General features: G+C 42.0%; 1 protein-coding gene across 3 annotated transcripts in view; it reads right to left on the bottom strand.

Moving 5' to 3' along the window:
* The window catches only part of GALNT7 (polypeptide N-acetylgalactosaminyltransferase 7), a 112,840-nt gene extending 94,606 nt beyond the window's left edge, over positions 1 to 18,234 (bottom strand). For 2 of the 3 annotated variants that reach the window (XM_081135551.1, XM_081135550.1), the window contains exon 1: positions 18,034 to 18,219. In XM_081135551.1, the coding sequence (XP_080991677.1) occupies positions 18,034 to 18,159 (126 nt within the window). In that variant the 5' untranslated portion in view covers positions 18,160 to 18,219. Of the gene's footprint in view, positions 1 to 18,033 lie in introns of all 3 variants that reach the window. The other variant, XM_081135549.1, reaches the window with a different exon arrangement.
* Between the last annotated feature and the right edge of the window lie 2,153 nt (positions 18,235 to 20,387).

Genomic DNA, 20,387 nt, shown 5'->3' with positions numbered 1-20,387 from the left:
TTTTTTAAGGAGCAGATGAAAAACAATTTTGCAAATGTGTTCTACACAAAAATTCAGGATTTTCTTTTTTCCCTAACCTTTGAACCATCTCAATGCTAAAATTACCAGATATTAAAAGCTTAGTTTACAAAATAGTATATATCCTAGAAACAATACATATTAAAATATTTCTACAGTAACATAAAAAAGGCAATCCACACACAGGGTGTTCTCCCAAAATGTATACCCACAATGTCTGTAGATTCTATTACATTTTGAAAATGAAATGTAATTTAATCAACACTGCATTTATAATTATTCAAAGTGTGTATACATTTTTTGGAACACCCTGTATAAATATGTGTCTATGATTACCTATACTTAAATTTGGGCAAGTAATACACCAAACAGATCATGTTAATTAGCTTTGAATAAGATGGGTTATAGGAGATTTTGTTTCTTATTTGCTTTCACTTTTTCATATTTTCTACAATGAACGCACATTTACATTCAGAAAAAAAGAATATATTTTTAAAGTAAGTAAGCGATAGTATTTTCCCCTTTCCCCATTTTAGAATATTGGTGCATTGAAGGACCTAACTTTTAAGAAAAATACCTAAAAGTCCAGGAAAAAAGACAATACTCAACCCCTTTTCACTTATAATTCAAAATAATGAATGCATAACAAATTTGCATAACTTAATTATTTTCATTCTTGTAACTACTCTTTTTTTAAAAATTATGTCTATTTGATTTCAGAGAGAGGAAGGGAGAGGGAGAGAGAGAGAGAGATAGAAACATCAGTGCTGAGAGAGTCATTGATCGGCTGCCTCCTGCACGCCCCCGAATGGGGATGGAGCCCGCAGCCTGGCATGTGCCCTGACCGGGAATCGACCCACGATCTCCTGGATCCTAGGTCAATGCTCAACTGCTGAGCCCTTGGGCCGGCTCATTCTTGTAACCGCTCTTGAAACTATGTACAAATTATTATGCTTATCCAAGAAGGGAAAACAACATGTAAAACTGCATTAAACACTGTCCTAGGAGCTCTGATAAACTTCACCTGATGGAAGCACAAGAACATGGCTATGAAGCAGATTTTACACCCACTTTACAGATGAGGAAAGGAGGCTTACAGAGGTTAAGTCACGGGATGAAGCTCTCTAAACTATTAACAGTGCTCGCACCCGGATTTTAACCCACTTCAAAGCCCATGTGTATGTGCTTCTATTCAATGATGCCAACTTTTCCTTTTAATCCTCCAGGCCGTCCTTGGGGAGCTATATATTACACAGTAAGGTAAGTTAAACATCAATATAATTTCTTCAGATATTTAGTATTCATGGCGATTAATATTCAGAGTTATCAACGCAATTATTTTTAAAAAGAAAAAACATGTATGTGGTTTAGATGCCCTCAGCCATCCTACTCCCCCCCCCCCCCCGGCCCAACTCAAATGGTTGGCCTAAACTATGACCTTGTACTCTAACAAAGCTCCCTCTCCTTTTAGATGGCACACCCTTCTCTTCACCCTACACTCAAGCCCTAGTAAGGAATACTATAATTACACCCTTCTCTTCACCCTACACTCAAGCCCTAGGTAAGGAATACTATAATTAATGTCAATATACCTTCTCTGGGAATCTTTTTTATGAATTATGGACTTACTTGGTTTTTTAAATTCTCCATGAGACAGTGACTAAAAAAATACCCCAAACCCCACTAAAATATCAGATTATTCCAAAATCATGAGACTGCTGATTCTCTTGAACTTAGAGTTTATGTCTCTTACTTGACTAGCATAGAGTTTCCATAACCACAGAAACTGTTACTGTCCACAGAATAAGCAGAAGCAAGAGATGGGTAGGCTCTAAGGCTTACACAAGGAAATAAAAAACTTCCCCAGCAGCCCTGATTTGACCTCCACTACTTCCTGGTAACTAGCCTACAGTACAAAATTCTGAGTTTAGTATTCCTGAGCTGTAATTTGTGCTACATATCCAAAATATTTTAATTCATTACCCTGACTGGGACAGGAAGCATTTAAGCAGTGTTACAAAATCATACAAATGTAGTGCCTGTATTCGTAGATGATCACGGAATTCGCTCAGTGAAGTAATTATAGTAATCCAAGTCCTAAATTATACTAGCTTTACCTCCCCCAAATGAATTTTTCTCCTTTTCTTTTTGCAACTTACTGATCTTCACTCCTAGCAGTAAGTTAGGCATCTAAATGACATTGTCCTTTCAGGATTCCAGGTGTCACTTGGTGCACCAATCACTCCGTAAACATATTTAATGAGGTCATGTCCACTGCTATGCACTTCTGCAGAGCAATGAAGAGAATTCAATCAGCCCAAGGCTTCTTTGGACAAGTTGATTCCCAAATGATAATAAGCAGATTGAAACACAGCAAATTTCTCATGCTTTTTGCTTCACCATAAACCAGTTAAAGCACGGTGGGTTTTGTTTGTTGTTTTACTTTTTGGGGTGTCAGTCATCTATTACAAATATGTTTTTTTAAATTTTATTGAATTTATTGGGGTGATGTTGGTTAACAAAATTATATAGGTTTCAGGTGTACAATTCTATAATACATCATCTGTATATTGTATTGTGTGTTCACCACCCCGTCTCCTTCTATCACCATTTATACTTTTAAATGTACATTTGCAATATCCTAAATAAAACCAGCTACGAGTGTCAGTACTGGCCTATGGATTTAGGACGTAAACTAAGTAAGTAAATCAAATATGTATCTAGATGGAAGGGACTGGAAATAAATCAGGAACCTGGCTTAATAAGGCACTGCATATGTTCTCAGCATTTTTGCTATTTAACTCTGAGAAACGAACAAATGCATATAGTCACCTGATGAGAGGTGGTGGAAACAGAGGAGATTGAAACATCAACTTTAAGAATATTAATACTTCGGCCCGGCCAGGCGTGGCTCAGCGGTTGAGCATCGACCTAGGATCCAGATCAGGGTTCGATTCCCGGTCAAGGCACATGCCTGGGTTGCGGGCTGCAGCTGATCAATGACTCTCTCATCATTGATGTTTCTATCTCTCTCTCTCCCTCTCCTTTCCTCTCTCTGAAATCAATAAAGATATATTAAAAAAAAAAAAAAAGAATATTAATACTTCAAAGTAACAACAACACTGTTCTAAATCTGTTGCTCATTTTTTTTTTTAAAGTTATCAGATAAAAGTTCCACTTAGTAATCTACATTTGATTTGATTTTCATCACTGCATGTCTGAGGCAATTTTGAACTGTCCATGCCCACCAAGGAAAACTGGCAGTCCCTGGACAGAAAATTTCCTGCAAGGAAACCAACTCTCCAATCTTTCTTCCATTCCTAGCCGCTGTTCCACAGGAAGCAAGTGCTTCTCAAAGCATTCTGTTTAAAAAGTGAGGCATGTGGGAGGAGCTATGGGGAGGGGTGCACAGGGATTACAGAGAGAGCATAAGTTAAAAAATAGTTTATTACGCCTAATTTTAGAAATACTCTCTCATTAGGACTGAGTCATCACAACATTATGAGTATGACAGAGGACTGTGAAGCTTCAGTTATCTTTAATTAAAAAGAATTGGGTATATTCAGAAAATGCAACCTGGGTGTGTTAGAAAATTATGAGTAAGCTGCTAACCTCATCCTCAAAGGCTGCCTGCTGCGTGCCCAAATGGCAGGCTGGCTCACCTAGCCACATGACTGACACTTTAACCCTGAAGGAAGCATTCTCACATTTAGCACCCACTGGGACTCAAAGAAACTGACCAGCCACTCAACAAATGTCTCATAATCAAAGAAAGGAATCCTTTGTCCAGAGGGAGAAAAAAAAATTCAATAGATTGCAGTTATTTTCATGAAGTACTGAAGGAATAGGAGGAAAGTATCGCAATTCATTAGAAAACAAAAATACTGAACAAATATCTATATATTATCTTTGCAGTTACCTTAAGTTTCTGATTTTCTATAATATTATAAAGCTATTCCTTAATTGTCACAACAATTTCCTTCTAGCTACTCCTCTGCATTTTATCAGCCCTTCCAAGTCATAAATCATCACACAAGACATGTTTACTTTTAAACACAAGTATCTAATATTTAAGATTTAAAAAGTATGTGAAAATCGGAATGCATGCTTTAATCCATTGGCTTGATCATCAGGAAGTGATTTTTGCCAACATATAACAAAGATTTTAACATTTACTTTTCTCTTGGTGTTAGCAGTTAATTGAGCAGAGGTCAAGGACGATAACTGCCTCTTATGAAACATGATTGTACTACTGTGAAGCTATTTATTAGACTGTCGGCTGTGATTTTCTTCAATTTAGTCACCAGTATAGGATGCTCAAACAAGAGTGGCTGGCAATCTTCCTAGTAAAATGAAGCCACTTCATTAAAACCTTCCTCAGAATTCAGAGAGGATGCCGGGAAAAATAATCTGAGCATATTGATGTGGCCTGTACATATTTTGACCTGTACTTCAGATACCAGTTCCTTCCTCAAGATCAGGACCTGGGAAAGGGTGTGGTGTTTTGGGCTCTATTATCTTTGAAGGTTTTACAGAGTTCTTCAAAATTTCTGAAGATAACAACTGTGCTACATTCATTTTTAAATATGTGCCAGGTTTTAGAATCCAACTGTTAACTATGAAGAGTAAGAGTTATCTTAATTTCATACAGAAAATGTACTTCTATAAATTACCAAGGTATTTGGGAATCACTCTCTTTTAGCACATTTTTAGAATACATGACTTTAGAAAACTATTTGCTAAAAGTATTTTTCTCTTTACCACCCACTGGAGCATCCCTGGATTGTAAGCAACTTTGTTTTAATTGACCACCACAGTAAAAACACTCTCCTCTAACCTTCTTTTACAAATACTGGACTTAGAATTTCCTCTGAGGCTATCATGCAGAGAGCAAGTTAATGAAACTGCATGCCTATATTTCCAATCTTACCAATCTTTGCTTAAATATTAAAATGTAATTATATATTTTATGTGATCAAAATTTCCAATCTTGACAGTGATATTTTAGCTTAAAAACTAAACACCCCACCATAGGAGAAAAATCTGCATGTGTAAAGTAATAAGATTTCAGTCATTTCCAGGCCATTACATTAAAAAGCACTTTGTAGTCATTTATTCTGTACCATAATTGAGAGCTTATTTGCCAAAAATCTAATGGGTTTTTTATTCATTTTAAATCACCCTGGCAAGAGTTAGCAGACTTTCAAACAGTGGATTTTAAACGCTTTCTTTCAAAAGAAAAAAAGTGATACATATCTATCAACAATTGAATCTAAAAAACAAAATAAATGAACTAGCAGAACAGAAACAGACTCATAGATGCAGAGACCATTTTGATGGTTGCCAGATGGGAGGGGGGAGGGGGTGGGGTGAAATTGGTGAAGGGATTAGGAAGTATAAATTGGTTGTCACAGAGCAGTCATGGGGATGTAAAGTACAACACAGGGAATTTAGACAACATTCTAATAACTATGTATGGTGTCAGATGGGTATGAGATTTATTGGGATGCTCACTTAGTAAGTTATATAATATCTAATAACTGGGGTGTACACCTAAAACTAATATAACATTGAATGTCAGCTGTAATTGAAAAATAAAAAACGCCTTAAAAAAAACCCTGCAAACAGATTGTAAAGGTAACAAATACTAAGATTTACATGGGACACTGTGCTGTGTTAGAGATTAAAAGACTAGTTTTGTTGGATCAATTAAATTTTAAAAACACAATGATTAGACTGTTTGATAAGAATTTCTGGAAGAAATATTGGGGGGAGGGTGTTGGATTTAAGTCATTCCAAGTAAGCATAATTAAAACATATACCTAATAAGCCAAATACTTTAGAAACTGTCTAAATTAGGCACACAGGCTAATACTGACAAAGAAGCCCAGTATAATATACTGCATTGTAAATTTTTCTAGACAACTATTTTCCATCAGAGACACCTATTTTTCATAGCAGCACTAAACAATCAAGCAAATAAAACTATCTTAATTGATTTAACCCCACTAGACTGTTCCTGAGTCATTTCTGAAATGTTTATACAACTGACTAATAAACTACGTCAAAACAGAAATAGAATCTACATACTATGCTCCACCCTTCCAATTTTCTATATCTGAACATCTTTGTCCAGCTCTCTAAGATATATTCTGGCAAAAAGAAATTTTCGTGACTCACTTAAATATACTGATCCTTGTGTTTTGTGCTAGGGTTATAGGGAACTATTTTTCCATAATAGATGTTAATAAACTATAAATGAAATATTTACTTCAAATTCAACAGACTAAAATTATTTCAAGCGCAATAGTACACAATGACAAGTAATGGACCATTAGAGCAGTTCAAGCACGGTGGCTTAGGGACTTGATTTTTTATAAAAGCACAATCGTACCTTATTGTTCTATTCTTTCCTATTTGGCCTTTCTAAAGAACTTATCAAAAAAGAAATTCACACAGAAGCATAAAGATAGTGCGCTGATGTTAACGATATCACTTCTTAACAAGTGTTCATTCTTAAAATTCTGTAATACTATTCAAAAGGGTCTCCTACTACGGTAAGAACCCGAGTCTCTGCTTCACTTCAGTAGCTAGGCTCAGCGAGTCAGATTTACACAAGGGCTCCGGCTGGAGAAGGGTCAGGCATCCACACAGTTGTAAAAGCCACTTGCAGACCTTCAGCACATTAGAGTGTATCTCGTCACAGGTTTTATTTTTGGTGTTTTTATTACAAAGGAAAATCAAGAGTCTAAGGATAATTACAGCTTAATAAACAGAAATGCTGACATACCTAACCTCACCGAGTAACCAAGGTTTTGGTAATTTCTCAGTTAATGTCCATTTAAGATACACTTACTCTTTAATTAATACTAATTATTTTTATAAAACATACACATACTAGTGAATATATATTTTCATAGTAAGTAACTCAATACTTAAGCACTAAACCATATAAAATATTTTATAAAGGTAAGTACTACAAATACTAGCATTATGTTTAAGCCAAATAATCATTAAGCACGCACGTTTACTATTGAAGAGAGTAGCATATATCTTGAAGCCCAAATGTATTCTTAAACCCAGGGCCTCAATAAAGATTAAAGGTGAAAAAAATGATTAGGTCATCTATTGTATTCTATTCTATTCTTGAGCAGAACTGCTCCCCAAAGTATGTGATTTAATTTTAATTCATCCAGTTTAAAATATCCTTGGTAATAACAAATTCCAATTGCTTTGCTCGGAAGCCTATTAGCGGGCTAGTTGGTATTGATATAATACTGTAGCTAATTGTACCTTCTAGGTTTGGGAAACCAAGGTGCTCTGTGGCAAGTCCATCAACCTAATTAGATGATGCAAAGTTAATTCTTTCCTCAAGTTTCAGTGTACAGTTCTCATACTCAGTGAACTCAATCAGGTCTCCCTATTGGCATGTTTAAATGCTGCTTAGGAGCAACACTTAAAAATGCAACGAAGGCTGGGAAGCCCAGGAGAGAATTTATAACGAGGCAGAAATGAGGACATTTCTCATTTTGAAATATTCAGGATTCTTAGCAACTGAAAGTTAGTTTTTCCCTCCCCAACAAAGACGTAAGCCCTGGGTAACTGCAGCTCCGCTGGGCTCAGTGTTGCTTTCAGGATCACTAGGCTGAACTAGAATTCAGCAGTGGACCTCATTTTTTATCTCACATTACTGAAATACTGAGCATACTGTTTTGCTATTGTTTTTTCTTTCCCAACTTCAAATATTAAAATGTTGTTCTAATCACAGCTTTACAAGTTACTGGATTTCAGACTAAAAGAGTACAAAAATGCCTAATGTATATTACAAGCATATATATTACAAGCATAATGTATATTACAAGCATAATATATATTATATATTATCACAACTACATGATTATGATTCATCTTAAAATATATAGTGGGGCAAAAGTAGGTTTACAGTTGTTTGTATGGAAAATGATACAATAATTTATAAATAACAATACAAGAATAAACTCTGTGTTTTGCATACTCACAACTGTAAACCTACTTTTGCCCCACCCTGTATACACATAAATGTGTTTATACAGAGACACACAGAGTAGTAGTAGGGGGGAGGTGAAGGCAGAAAAGATACAACCCCAAATGGGTTTTGTTCCTCTTTGATAGTTATAGTTATCTAATAAAACCCTTCCTTCACCCCTTGAACCTCTTCGTCATGCGATCCAGTTTTCCTGGGTCATCTTATTTACTGAGATGCTAATGAAGATGCTACTGTAGTCCCTCTCGAGTACCACTGGTTAATCTGGCAGCAGGTAAACTTGTTTCCACAGCCACTTGCTGCATCCTTAATTCTAATCAGATCTTGCTCAATTATTGTAGCATCTGAAATTGTTGATGGTCCCGTCCTTAAAGAAATTACCTTTTGCCCATGTTTTCTAGAGGGCAATATTCTCTAAAGCATTTTACTTCTGCTTGTGCCTTCTTGCATCTCTGCCCTTTCCAGCATCTAAAACAAGGCACCTCCCATGTTTCTTTTTTCCTACCCATGTTTTTCTCCTCCATCCACACACGTGCTCCCTGAATCTGCCAATCCACTCCCTGAGCTACAGACATCACGTTCCTGCCAATGAGCTGGGCCCTCTGCATCCAGTACTGATTTATCCTACTCTGAGTTCCATCTACCTGGTAAACACCATCACTTGACCGACCGAAGCCTGTAAAATACCATATTCCAAACCAAACAAATGTTTTGTTCTGCAGCCTCCAATGCACACATTCTCTACATTGGTGCTTCTCAAAGTGTGATCCCTGGATCACAGGCATCAGCATCACCTGGGAGCCAGTTAGACATGCAAATTCTCTGCCCCGCCCCAGACCAACTGAATCAGACCATCTGGGCATGAGGCTGAGTAATCTGTGTTTTAACACATTCTTGAGGCGATTCTGATGCCTGCTCAAGTTGAGAATCGCTACTTCAGACAGTTCTGGTATTTCGAAAGGCATCCTTCCTTTCCTGTTCCATCCAGTAGGATTTCTCCTCTCATCAGCTACATTTTCATACTCTCTCTCTCTTCATACTCATTTTCTTGGTCCCTCTCCCAGTTTAGGTCTCATTATCTCCTACAGAGACACCTCTCTCCTCACTGAAATCTAGCCTGCACTTGACTCCAAATTATTGCTTATACCCTGGCTCTGACCATTCACAGTGTTCAGTCATTCCGGGTTCAGAGGCTATTGACCTTTCCAGGGTCCTCCCTTCCATCCCTCCACTCAGCATTCCAATCTTCCAGCCATGCAGTCCCCCAGATTTGCCTCAGTCTTCCAAACTTTTGAACACAGTTCCTTCATCCCTCCCACCTGCCTTGTCTCGCCCACCTGCCCTAAGATGAGTTCTCTGACTGCACCCAGCCTGGCAGACTAGATCCTGCTTGATCTGTGATCCCACAGGACCCAGTGGACTTCGTTAATACAGTTTTTGTTGCATCCATTGCAATTGCTATTTGTGTGTCCAGCCCACAACACTGTGGCCAAAACAACTTATTACTCATTTTGTTTATCTAGGACCATCTCACAGAGTACAATGATCATATAATTTGTCATCCAACCCAAAGCCCTGCCTGCCTACATCTGCAAGCTCATCAAGTACTGTACTCCCTCCAAACTCACCATGCTCCAGTCACATTGGCCTCCTCCTTCCCTCCCTTCCTTCCTTCCTTTTTTATTGATTTTTAGAGAGGGGGAAGGGAGAGAGGGAGGGAGAGGGAGGGGGGAGGGAGAAACATCCATCCAGAAAGAAACATTTATTAGATTCCTCCAGCAAGCCCCCTGGAGGAATCAAGCCTGAAACCTGGGCATGTGCCCTGACCGGGAATCGAACCAGCCACCTTTCTGTGCACAGGATGGAGCCCAACCCACTGAGCCACACCAGCCAGGGCATAGACTAAGAGTACAAAAAATGCCTAATGTGTTTTTTAATTATTTTAATGTAATGTCTATGTTACATATAGTATATATAACAATATATACAACAACTACATGATTATGATTCATTCTATTTCTCAAACATTCCAGCCCCCTTTTCAAACTCAGAGGCTTCACACTTCATGTTCCCTCTGCCTGAAATGCTCTTCCTCAGAACTGTATTATAGACTTAAACTCTTTAGGCCTCATTTCAGCCATCACCTTCTCTAACCTTCCCTGAGTGGTCCCTGCTGCCCCTTCTCTTTCATATTATCCTGTGTTGTCTTCACAGTGACTGTTGCTATTTGAAACGAGCTCCCTATCTCTAGTCTCCCGTTCAATGTAGTCCACAGGGTCTCATTTATGTTGTTAAAAACCATAGGGTAGGGTCAGAGAGCAAAGCTCTGAAGTTAGAACGCCTGAGATTGAATCCTGGCTCTACCACTTCCTAAGTAAATGACCTTTGGCAAAGAGCTGACCTCTGGAACTCGGTGGCCTTATCTATAAAATGGGGATTATATCAGTCTTGCATTAGAGCATTGTTGTTACAATGAAACAACATAATACATGCAGAATGGTTACTTGGCACAAAGTAAGGATTCAACATGCATTCCTATTATCCTTGCTATTATTTACTTCTCTATGGCATCTCCAATGCCATAGAGTAGTAAATAATACTACTTTAATATTTAGAGTAGTATTTAGTAGACACCTAATATTTGAAATATTTGTTAAGTGCATTAGTGAACCAAGAGTTGATAAAGGTGACCAATCTCTCAATTCCTCTTCAAAACTTCCAAAGAGCTTCTCTGCCTGCTGAATAAAACCCCAACCCAGTCCCCTAGCCTACTACTTAATTCCCTGCAAAACACAGTCCAGACATACTTCTCCGATCTTAAGTTCTACCGCTTTTCACCAGTAAAGTGGACTTCTTTCTGGTCTCACCATATTCCTTTAGGCTAGGACAATGATTTTGCAACCTTTTTATTTCATGGCACATAAACTAAGTACTAAAATTCTGCACAGACCAAAAAATATATTTTTTGCCAATCTGACAAAAAAATAAGTATAATTTTGATTCATTCATACTGGAAGGCTATTGTGCTGGCTGTTGTCATTATTTTATCTGACAAGCTAAGGGAAAAGAGGTCACTGTCCCTGAATGGTCAGCTATTGCATGTTTTAAACATTCTTGCGGTACACCAGTTGAAAATCGCTGGTCTAGAATTCTGTTCCTTTCATCTGTACCTGTCAAAATCCCACTGACACACTAGGTCTAGCCAAACGCCACGCTCTTCACTCTTGCCTCTGAACATCCACCTCCCACAGCTCTGTAAGAATCTCCTTTTCATGACTCTTACATATCCATACCGTTTATCTCACTGATGAGAAGAGACTGGAGTTTGTGTTCCTGCCGTCTCCAGCACCCAGCCCAGCGCCTTGCAGGGAGAAAGCCCTCAATACATTACTGTAAACGAATGGATGGTTGGAGGTTGGGAGGTATTATAAAAAGGCCTGTCTTTATAATCAGAAGAAAACTGCTGTTATTATAGACACAACATCTACTGTGCGGTTATTAGGTCAAGACCTAAGTAACATCTTTATGTCAAAACTTTACACCTCCTCCACTGTACAGTATAATATCTCCACTGCCTAAAGCAATACTAAACACTCAATACTTCAAATATTTGTTGATTGCACGAGTGCCGTGTTTATATCTCCCAACTCTTACAAAGATATTTGTCCATACTGTTAATATATATTCCACCTTCTCCCTCTCCCACCAAATATAATCTAACTATAAAATAATTTCTTTTATAGCCTTAAAATCATTTCTTTTATGTCCATTTTATTCTAGAAAGTTAAAATTCTTTACATGTGGGGCAAAAGTAGGTTTATAGTTGTATGTGAAACAAAGTTTATTCTTGTATTATTATTTATTAATTATTGTATTATTTTCCATATGATTAATTCTAAACCTACTTTTGCCCCACCCTGTATTTAATTACTTTTTTCCTCTGTCAGATTATACATTCATTCTTCAGGAATGAAAAGCAGAATCCAAAATATGAACAAAGATCTAGGTTAAAATTGAAGATAACAGTCATTTTCCTACATTCAATATCTATTCAAACTTGCTGACCAACTTTTTATAAATCTGAAGTTAGAATTTACAAATACTCTGTTTACAATGGCCCAAACTCAGAATTCTGATTTTCACTCAATGATGCATTATTTTCTCTCCCCCGTCTCCAATTTATTATTAAATGATCTAATGCAGCTCATATGAACCCAAATTGTCCCCAACGCCTTATCTCCCATTCCACACAGCCAGCCTAAAGCACAAAATAGTTATCCAAATTCGACTGTTCAACAGTTTTCACTCTTTCTTTACTTGTAATTGTGCTCTCCCTGAACAGCTTTTCTAAATCACCAACTGGTTTGGCTATTATTGAAACATATCCTTGTGGTAGCTCTCATATTGTTTCCTTACACTGCCTGGATTAAGGAAGAGGGGAAGGAAACCAGGCCATGCTAGTACTGCATCTTTTTCCTCAACTAGGATGTGATCCCTTGAGAGCAGGGATTTTTACTTCAGATATTCTTGGTATTTTCCAATAGGGTCTTACTGGAAGGAAAGGGGGTGAGGAGGTATGGCGGTAACAGGTCTGATGCCTGACTTTCCGCCACTAGATGGGAAACAGTTCCACAGAATGGACAGATACAGCAAGTCTCGGGAATGTTGGCATTTCCAGGTGTTCTGACCTATGAGGGACTCATGAGTAAATGGTTCAGCACCTTGGGAGATGGGGGAGATACTCCATGAGCAGGAAACATGAATCCTGCCTCCAAAGGGCTCAGTTAGTAGCTTACAGGCAACTTTAGGAAAGATGAAAGCTTCTGATTCTTGACCCAGAAGAACATACGTGTATACAAAAGTCTGCATTAATTTCTAGAGGTCTACAAAGCTTGAATTTATTAGATTTGGTAATGGGGAAGTTTTTTATTGTGGGGTTGGGGAAGGACAGCGAAATAGAATGAAAACCAATCCCAGGCATTTTGCCTGGGGAACTGAGGCAAGTGTCCACATAGGACTTCAGACACCATAGTCTTTTGCTAAGTGACAGCTCCATCCCTAATAGTATAAATGGCGCTTCCATCTGAAATAAAATCTTACGTCCAAGGGCAGAATTTTTCAGGTTGCAACCAATCATCCCTGAGTTAACATGGCTTTGGTAAGGTGGAACTTGACTGTGACGGGGTGATCAATTCACTCGTCCTTGTTTAAGTGATATTCCTTTCTACCAGTCTTAGCTTGCCTATCACATAAAACTCCTCTGCCTGGGAATGGTTCCTTAATCTGTCCTACTATGTACGCTCTAACCTAAGTGGCAGTAATGGTGTGACTAAAGTAGCAACTGCACAGAGAATCATCAGCTTGCACACAGCTTCTCACCAGTACTGAATTTGCTATAATAGAACCACTAAAGATCTTTCAACATTTCCATTACAAACCTTTAATTTCAGAGGCTTATGACTCAACTTGAAACACTTATTCAGGGATAAAGCTGGGATACGTGGTCTGGGAGATACTAAAATTTATTTAATGAAAGGAACTTTTTGTACTTTGCAAGTGCTAAACACATGGTCTTAATAAATGCTGACCTTAAAATATCTAGAGGACAAAGGCTAAAAAAATAAACTTTCCCATAACCATAAAATATGACATGAATGCATGAAATCTGTCTTCAGAACTCTCAGTAATGTAACTAATAACCTATCATCCTGAGCCTCTCAACGCCTTCTCCTCCTTCACTCCCACATTCACCCACCTAGTTCCAATGCCTGTGCATCTTTAATGGCTCTTGCATCAATTTACTTTTCTCCACTTCCACTGTCACCCTGCCAATCTAAGCAACATCATGTCCCACCTGAACTACTACAACCTCCAACAGGACTCGTACTATCTGCTCTTGCTCCAAACCAATTCATACTTTCTGCAGGCAGCCAGAGTGATCTTTTCAAAACACAAAGCTGATTGTGTCTCTCCGCTACTTAAAAATCCTTTAATGGCTTCCCCACTGTTCTAAAGACCTAATCCTTAGCATGGTGTACAAGACCCACATTTACCTTTGCATCCTCACTTGACCTCTCCTCTCGCTGTCCATATTCTAACTATGCTGACCTTCTTCCAGCGCCTCAGTTCACCATGCTGCCTTCTACCGCAGGACCTCCTCCCTCTCAGGAGCGCCCTCTCCCCTCACCCCCACTCCAACTACTTTTCAAATCTTCAGATCAAATCTTCAACTCAAAATTCGTATCGTTAGGTAAGACTTTTATGACCAAGAGCGTCTATTTTCCCACCCCCGCCCCATGGTTTTTCTTCACAGCATGTACCACAATTTTTATTGATTTGTGGAGTCTTGATTAATGTGTCTCCCCCCCCCCCCCACTAAACTGCAAGATCCTTAAGGTTAGGGGCAAGGAGTGTTTCTTCAACAACGAGCACTGATACTTAGCAGGCACTCAAAAATGTTTGTTGACTATAAAGTCGTACACAACTGAGTACAATTTGAACAGTAAAATCATTTTTCACTCCATTCACCTTAGAGAGGCCCAGAGATAGAAGGAAGATAAATGTGTTTCTCTTGTCTTGACTATGGATAATGCATTTTGCAATAGTGCCTGGACCAACCTAAAGCAAGGAAGTAGTCCAGGTAAAAAAAAAGACCAAGTTGCAACAGACTTTAGTACCTGGAACACTGAAAGTACAAAAAGGTGGCACAAGGCAGAGCCATGAGTATAAGTTGCCCGACTAGAGGCAGAACCTGTATTGGATAAACTAGATTTTTCTAGCCTATCTCAGGCCACTTATAGGCATAAAAAAAAGTCCACATGTGGATCAGCATTAAAGGAGAGGCAGGTGTCTCACAGTGGGTGGAGGAATCTGCAATTATAATCAAAGTAAAAGAACCAGAAGGGTAAGGGAAACTGGGGAATCAGAATCTGAGTACTGGTCAGAATCTTCCATAAAGAAGGTATTTTTCTAGTGCTTTATCTCAGAAACTCTTAGTTTTTAAAAAATTTTTACTGACTTTTAGAGAGAGGAAGGGAGAGAGAAAGATCGATGTGAGAGAGAAATGTTAATCAGTTGTCTCACGCAGGCGCTCTAACTGGGGATCAAACTGGCAACCTGTGTATGTGCCCTGACTAGTAATCAAACCCGCCACCTCTTGGTGTATGGGATGAAGCTCCACCCAACTGAGCCATAGGGGCCAGGGCTCAGTTTAGTTTTCATTAATGGGAGACAACAGTTCTTTTATTTATGCTCTTATGACTTATAATCTATATTTTACACCTTAGTTACTGTTTGCCTGCAAAGTCAATAAAAGGGTTTGGCTCTTCTGATCCATAAGCATTCTTTTCAATATTAATTATGTTTCAAAGTCTTAAAGCTACACTTCTGTCTTTGGCAAACAAAATTACATTGGATCCACTTACAAACTTTATCAAATACAGCCATGTGTGGCTTAATGATGAATGAGGACACCTTCTGAGAAATGTGTCCTTCTGCGATTTCATCATTGTGCAAATGTCAGAACGCACTTATACAAAACTAGCCGGTATAGCCTACTACACACCTAGGCTACATGGTATAACCTGCTGCTCCCAGGCTACAGGCCTGTACAGCATGCTATTGTACAAAACAGCATGAGATTAAATCATGCCCAAGAGAAAATGAGGTGATCAAGAGACACGGTGAACAGGACATGTATAAAGCTGTTTTAGAGCAAAGTTTTATTTTTTTATAAGTAGAAAGATTACACTCTAAAATAATAAAAAGTATAGTATAGTAATACGTACACTAGTAACATAGTCCTTTATTATCAAGTATTATGTACCATACATAATTGTACGTGCTACACTTTTATACGACTGGCAGCACAGGTCTGTTTACACCAGCACCACAAACACAGGAGTAATGTGTTATACTGTGACATTACCATGGCTACCATGTCACTAGGTGATAGGAATTTTTCAGCTCCATTATAATTTTATGGGACCACTATCGTGTATGCGGTCCCTGGTTGACTGAAATGTATTATGCAGCACATGACTGTAATTTGGACCAAAATCAATGTATCACCTCCTCTGATAGCTATTAAATGGGCATGGTGGCTCCATACTTACATATCAGCACAAATAAAACGTGTTAAGGGCTGGGTATTGGTGCTACCCCCCCCCCCCACCAGTCTAGAAGACTTGCCATTTGAACTGGGGAACATTTTGAACATGGCTAGTTTTGTCAGTTCTCCTCAATTTCTCTCCCAGAAAACGGGGTTTTAACATTTCTAGCTTTTTGCAAAAGGCCACTGATGTAAAACAAATACTCTCAAACAATTGTAACATTCAATTATTTTTCTGTCAATGAATCATTTTCAAAGTAAAATCATAAAAAGGTAGCCACCACTCCTGAGAGCTGAGAGGTTTAAAACCACAAACACATCGAAAAGCAAAATTTGTTTTTTCCATTAACTTTTAACGTAGATGGCTTGGATGGGAACCCACCCTAGATATTATAAACAGATTCCACTAACGTAAAAACTTCATATACTAAAACTTACGAGCAAATCCAATTATCATATAGGAAGGAACTTACAAGGAAATATCCTAGAGTTCTTATTCAAGAAAGGGAGACTTCTCACTCAACTCCCTGATGCTAACTTTCCAGAAGGAAAGTTAATAAAGGAGATCACGTAAGATGCAATGCAGAAAATATTTGCAAAAGGCACTTCACAACTGAGCACAACTCTTCCAAAGGCCCCTGGCCACTTGGTGGCCCTACACACTTCCCACGCCCTCCCTTACCCCACGGGCAGCTGGGTCAGGGATTAGGAAGGGGGGCAGTGCAGCGGTTCCTTGGGGGGCTAAGTGGGTCAGGCCGGGGGGCGAGGCCGGTAGGCTGCCAGCCTGCTGTGACCTGGTCACAGTTACCTCGAAGCCGCGTTAATCGCGGCCCCTTCCTGGCGCGGCTCGGTAACTACGGTTGGAGGCGCCCGACGGGCCCCTTCGCAGCAGGGTGTCAAGGCCGACCCGCTCCTCCCGGGGCTCGGCGCCCTGGGCGCTCGGAGCGGCGGCGCGGGGCGGCGGGCGCCGGCACAAGTTAGTTTCCCGGCCGAGCAGCCCTGTCGCAGCCGGGGAAGAGGAACCGGCTCCACGTCCCCCAGACAGCGCCTCCGCTGCGGGAGAAGGGGCTTCCCCAGCAGGGCTGGGGGCCTGCCCGAGAGCTGGACAGGGCCACCCCTCTGCCTCCCTCCCTCCCCCCCTCCCCATCGGGCCAACTGCCCCTCTCGTCGCCGAGGAAGGGAGAGGAAGGGCCGGTCCGGGCGAGGCCTCGCCCGCACTTCGCACCCCGTTCCCGGCCGGCGGGGCGGAGGGGGGGCGACGCCGTCCGTAAGAGCCGGAGGCGGGGCGCCATCTCCCTCCCACTCCCCAGCGGGCAGGCAGGCTGGGGGAACCCCGGCTGCGGGCACCCCCGGGCGGGCGGTGGAGGGAGCGAAGCCCGGACCCAGGGGCCTGGTCCGGACCGGTGGTGATGGCAGCGGCAGCATCTCCCCTCCTCCAGGCCTGCCCGCGCCACAGGCCGCAGCCTGGACCAACCCCGCGTCCCCCGGCCGCGACCGCAGCGGTCCCAGCCCCGAGGAGTCGGGGGGCTGGGCGGCCGTGTCCCCCGCCCCCGGGGACCCCGCTCGGCTCCCGCTCCGCCCCGCAGTCGCAGCGAGGAGCGCGGCCACCGGAGCCACAGCCGCAGCGGGCGGCGGCGGCGGAGCCCGGGGCGGGGAAGCGCGGGAGGAAGGGGCGGCGAGGGGGCGGGCCGGCCGCGGGCTGCGGGGACCGAGTGCGTGGAGCCCGGCGCCCCCGGGACGCCCGCGCTGCGCCAGCACCACCTGCGGAGCTGCGGCGCCCACGCCGCGCCCGACCCCGCCGCCCCCGGCTCCCGCCACTCTCGCGCGCAAACAAAACAAGTTGCCGGTCGCCGCCGCCGGAGGGGGCGGGCGGGTCACTCACCCTCATCTTGCTCAGCGGGCTCGGGTCGTCCAGCCGCGGCGACAGGGAAGACCAGAGGACCACTAGCCCCAGGAAGCTTCCCACCACCAGCAAACTGCGTAAGATGAGCCCAATCTTCAGCCTCATCTTCCTCCGGCGGCTAGAGACACCCAGCCGGCGCGGCGGCCGCCACAGCTCTCCCCTCCCTCCTTCCCCCTCCTCCGGCTCTCCTCCTCCCTCCCCCACCCCCGCCGCCTCGGCAGCCGCCCTCTCCGCCGCCTGCCCTTTCCAGCTCCAGATCCGGAACCCCCCTCCGCTCTACCTTCCCGGCCCTTCCCTCCACCCCGCCCCCGGCCCCGGCCCCGGCCCCGGCCCCGGCCCCGCCGCCCGGACGGCGCTCCCCCTGCGGCGCTGCCCGCCGCCCGCGGCCTCCGCAGGGCGCCAACCGCCCCGTGCGCCTCGCCCTCCGGAGCGTCCTCTCTACCTGCCCCCTTCGGAGCCGCAGTCCCCTTCTTGTGTCTCCCACGGCCCCCACGACTCTCCCTCGCTGCCCCCCGTTCCCTAATCACTAACTTATACTTTCCCCGGGTCTGGTTCTGAGCTTTAGCCTCTGCCCACGGCTCAGCTCCTAAAGCTTCCCCATTCCCAAACTTTTACTGGAAGGATGGGCCGTAACTCCGTCCCTAACGCCCGCGCCCCGCGGCCCCCCTCCCGCGTCGCCCACCCGCTCCCGCCGCCCCTCCCGCCCCCGCGCCCCCGCCCGAGCCCCCCGCCGCGGGCTCGCAGGAAGCGAACCAGGAAGTCGGGGCCACCGCGGCTGCTGCAGCAGCTCCACGTGGCTGATTTATAGCTGGGAGGATTTTTTCTTCTCTTTAATGATTGTTCTTGCTTTTTCAGGCGGCTCCTTAGGGAGGTGGGTTTGTAACCAGAAGGCCCAGATGGGATGTGCCAATATCGCTGGGCTGGAGGGGCTCACGGGCCGGTATTTCTTGAGCTTTCTTTTGAGTCAGTTATAAGAAAGCCAGTCTAGGGCAATAAGCAATATCAGTCTTGTTCATGGGCTGGTATGTTTCTGTTTGAAGACTGATTTTTTTGCCACTTGATGGAAGTTCCTTGATGTCTGTTTTTCAAACGCCTTTTCTGCCTGAGACATCAATTATACAGGAAAGGATACTGAAGAATGTTTAGCTAAATACCGTACCCTGAAGAAATAATTTTTGAGTCCATATCTCCCAGTAAAGATGTCAATCGCTTTACTATATGGCCAGGTGTATGTAATGATGTTATTAGTGTAACACCCTAAACTGCCTAATTTAAGTTGAACAGAATGTTTAATATCCTAAGTTTTAGCATAGTGAAAGTTGACCCTTTTCTTTAATATCTCATATTTGCAAGTACTTTAAAACAGTAAACCTTGGTTATTTAACTTTTTGCATGAAATAGGGAATTTGAATCCTCAAAATAAATAATAGTACCAAACTAACTTCCCCTATTTCGTTGTTTGGGTTACACTAATCTTGTATATTGGGGGAATTCTGTAAGTGCCATAATTTAAGAATTTCCACAAAATACTTGAGCTAATATCCTAATGCACAACATGGAGGAATGTGGAATGGATGACAGTATAAATAGATAAAATCTTGTTTGGCTGAATAACTGTATATAGTATTTCATCAAAGCCCAACATACAGAGCACCTGAAGGAGGGCGTTTCAGGTGCCTAACACAAATCATTGTCTGACTCAGCATTTTTATCAACCGCTTGTTAAAAAACAGTTGTTTTTACAATAAGATAAAGGAGAATTTGGTGAAGGTCTCTTTTTTTGGTGAAAAACATTTGGAATATTTGATAAAGTGTTGAACTTACTGGGTAACCCCACTCCTGGGTGACCACTCAGGTCAATGTTGGAACCCAGGAATCACTTGTTAATGAGTATCCTGGTGATTCTGATCCACGTAATCTGGGCACCACCTTTGGAGAAACTCTGAAAGGAAGGGGTACTTAGGGGAAAATTACTTAGATAACATGCAAAGTCAACAGTTCTTTAAACAGAGACTGGGCTTGAAACAGGTGACCTTCAAGAGATCTTCTGATCACATGAGGGAATAATTCCATTTGAAATCAACAGCCGAAGTCTACCAGAAGTAATTAAACCTTTTATTTGTGCTCCCATTTTCACAGTCAGGAGACAGGTTTTTACGGCTAGAAAATAGGAAGCTTTAGTTTTACTATTACGAGCATGGTAGGGCAGGTATGAAAAATGAAAGTGGTACTTATCACCAAAGTGATTGGAATGGTTCTTGGGCAGAAAAAAAAGTAGTATTTTGGGAAGATTCTGCCACCCCCTTTGGTTTTACACATAGATAATTTTTAAA

Source organism: Miniopterus schreibersii, assembly GCF_964146895.1.
Source record: "Miniopterus schreibersii genome assembly, chromosome: 4".
Taxonomy (NCBI): domain Eukaryota; kingdom Metazoa; phylum Chordata; class Mammalia; order Chiroptera; family Miniopteridae; genus Miniopterus; species Miniopterus schreibersii.
Note: the sequence above shows the minus strand (reverse complement) of the source record. Positions and strands in the feature narration are given on the sequence as shown.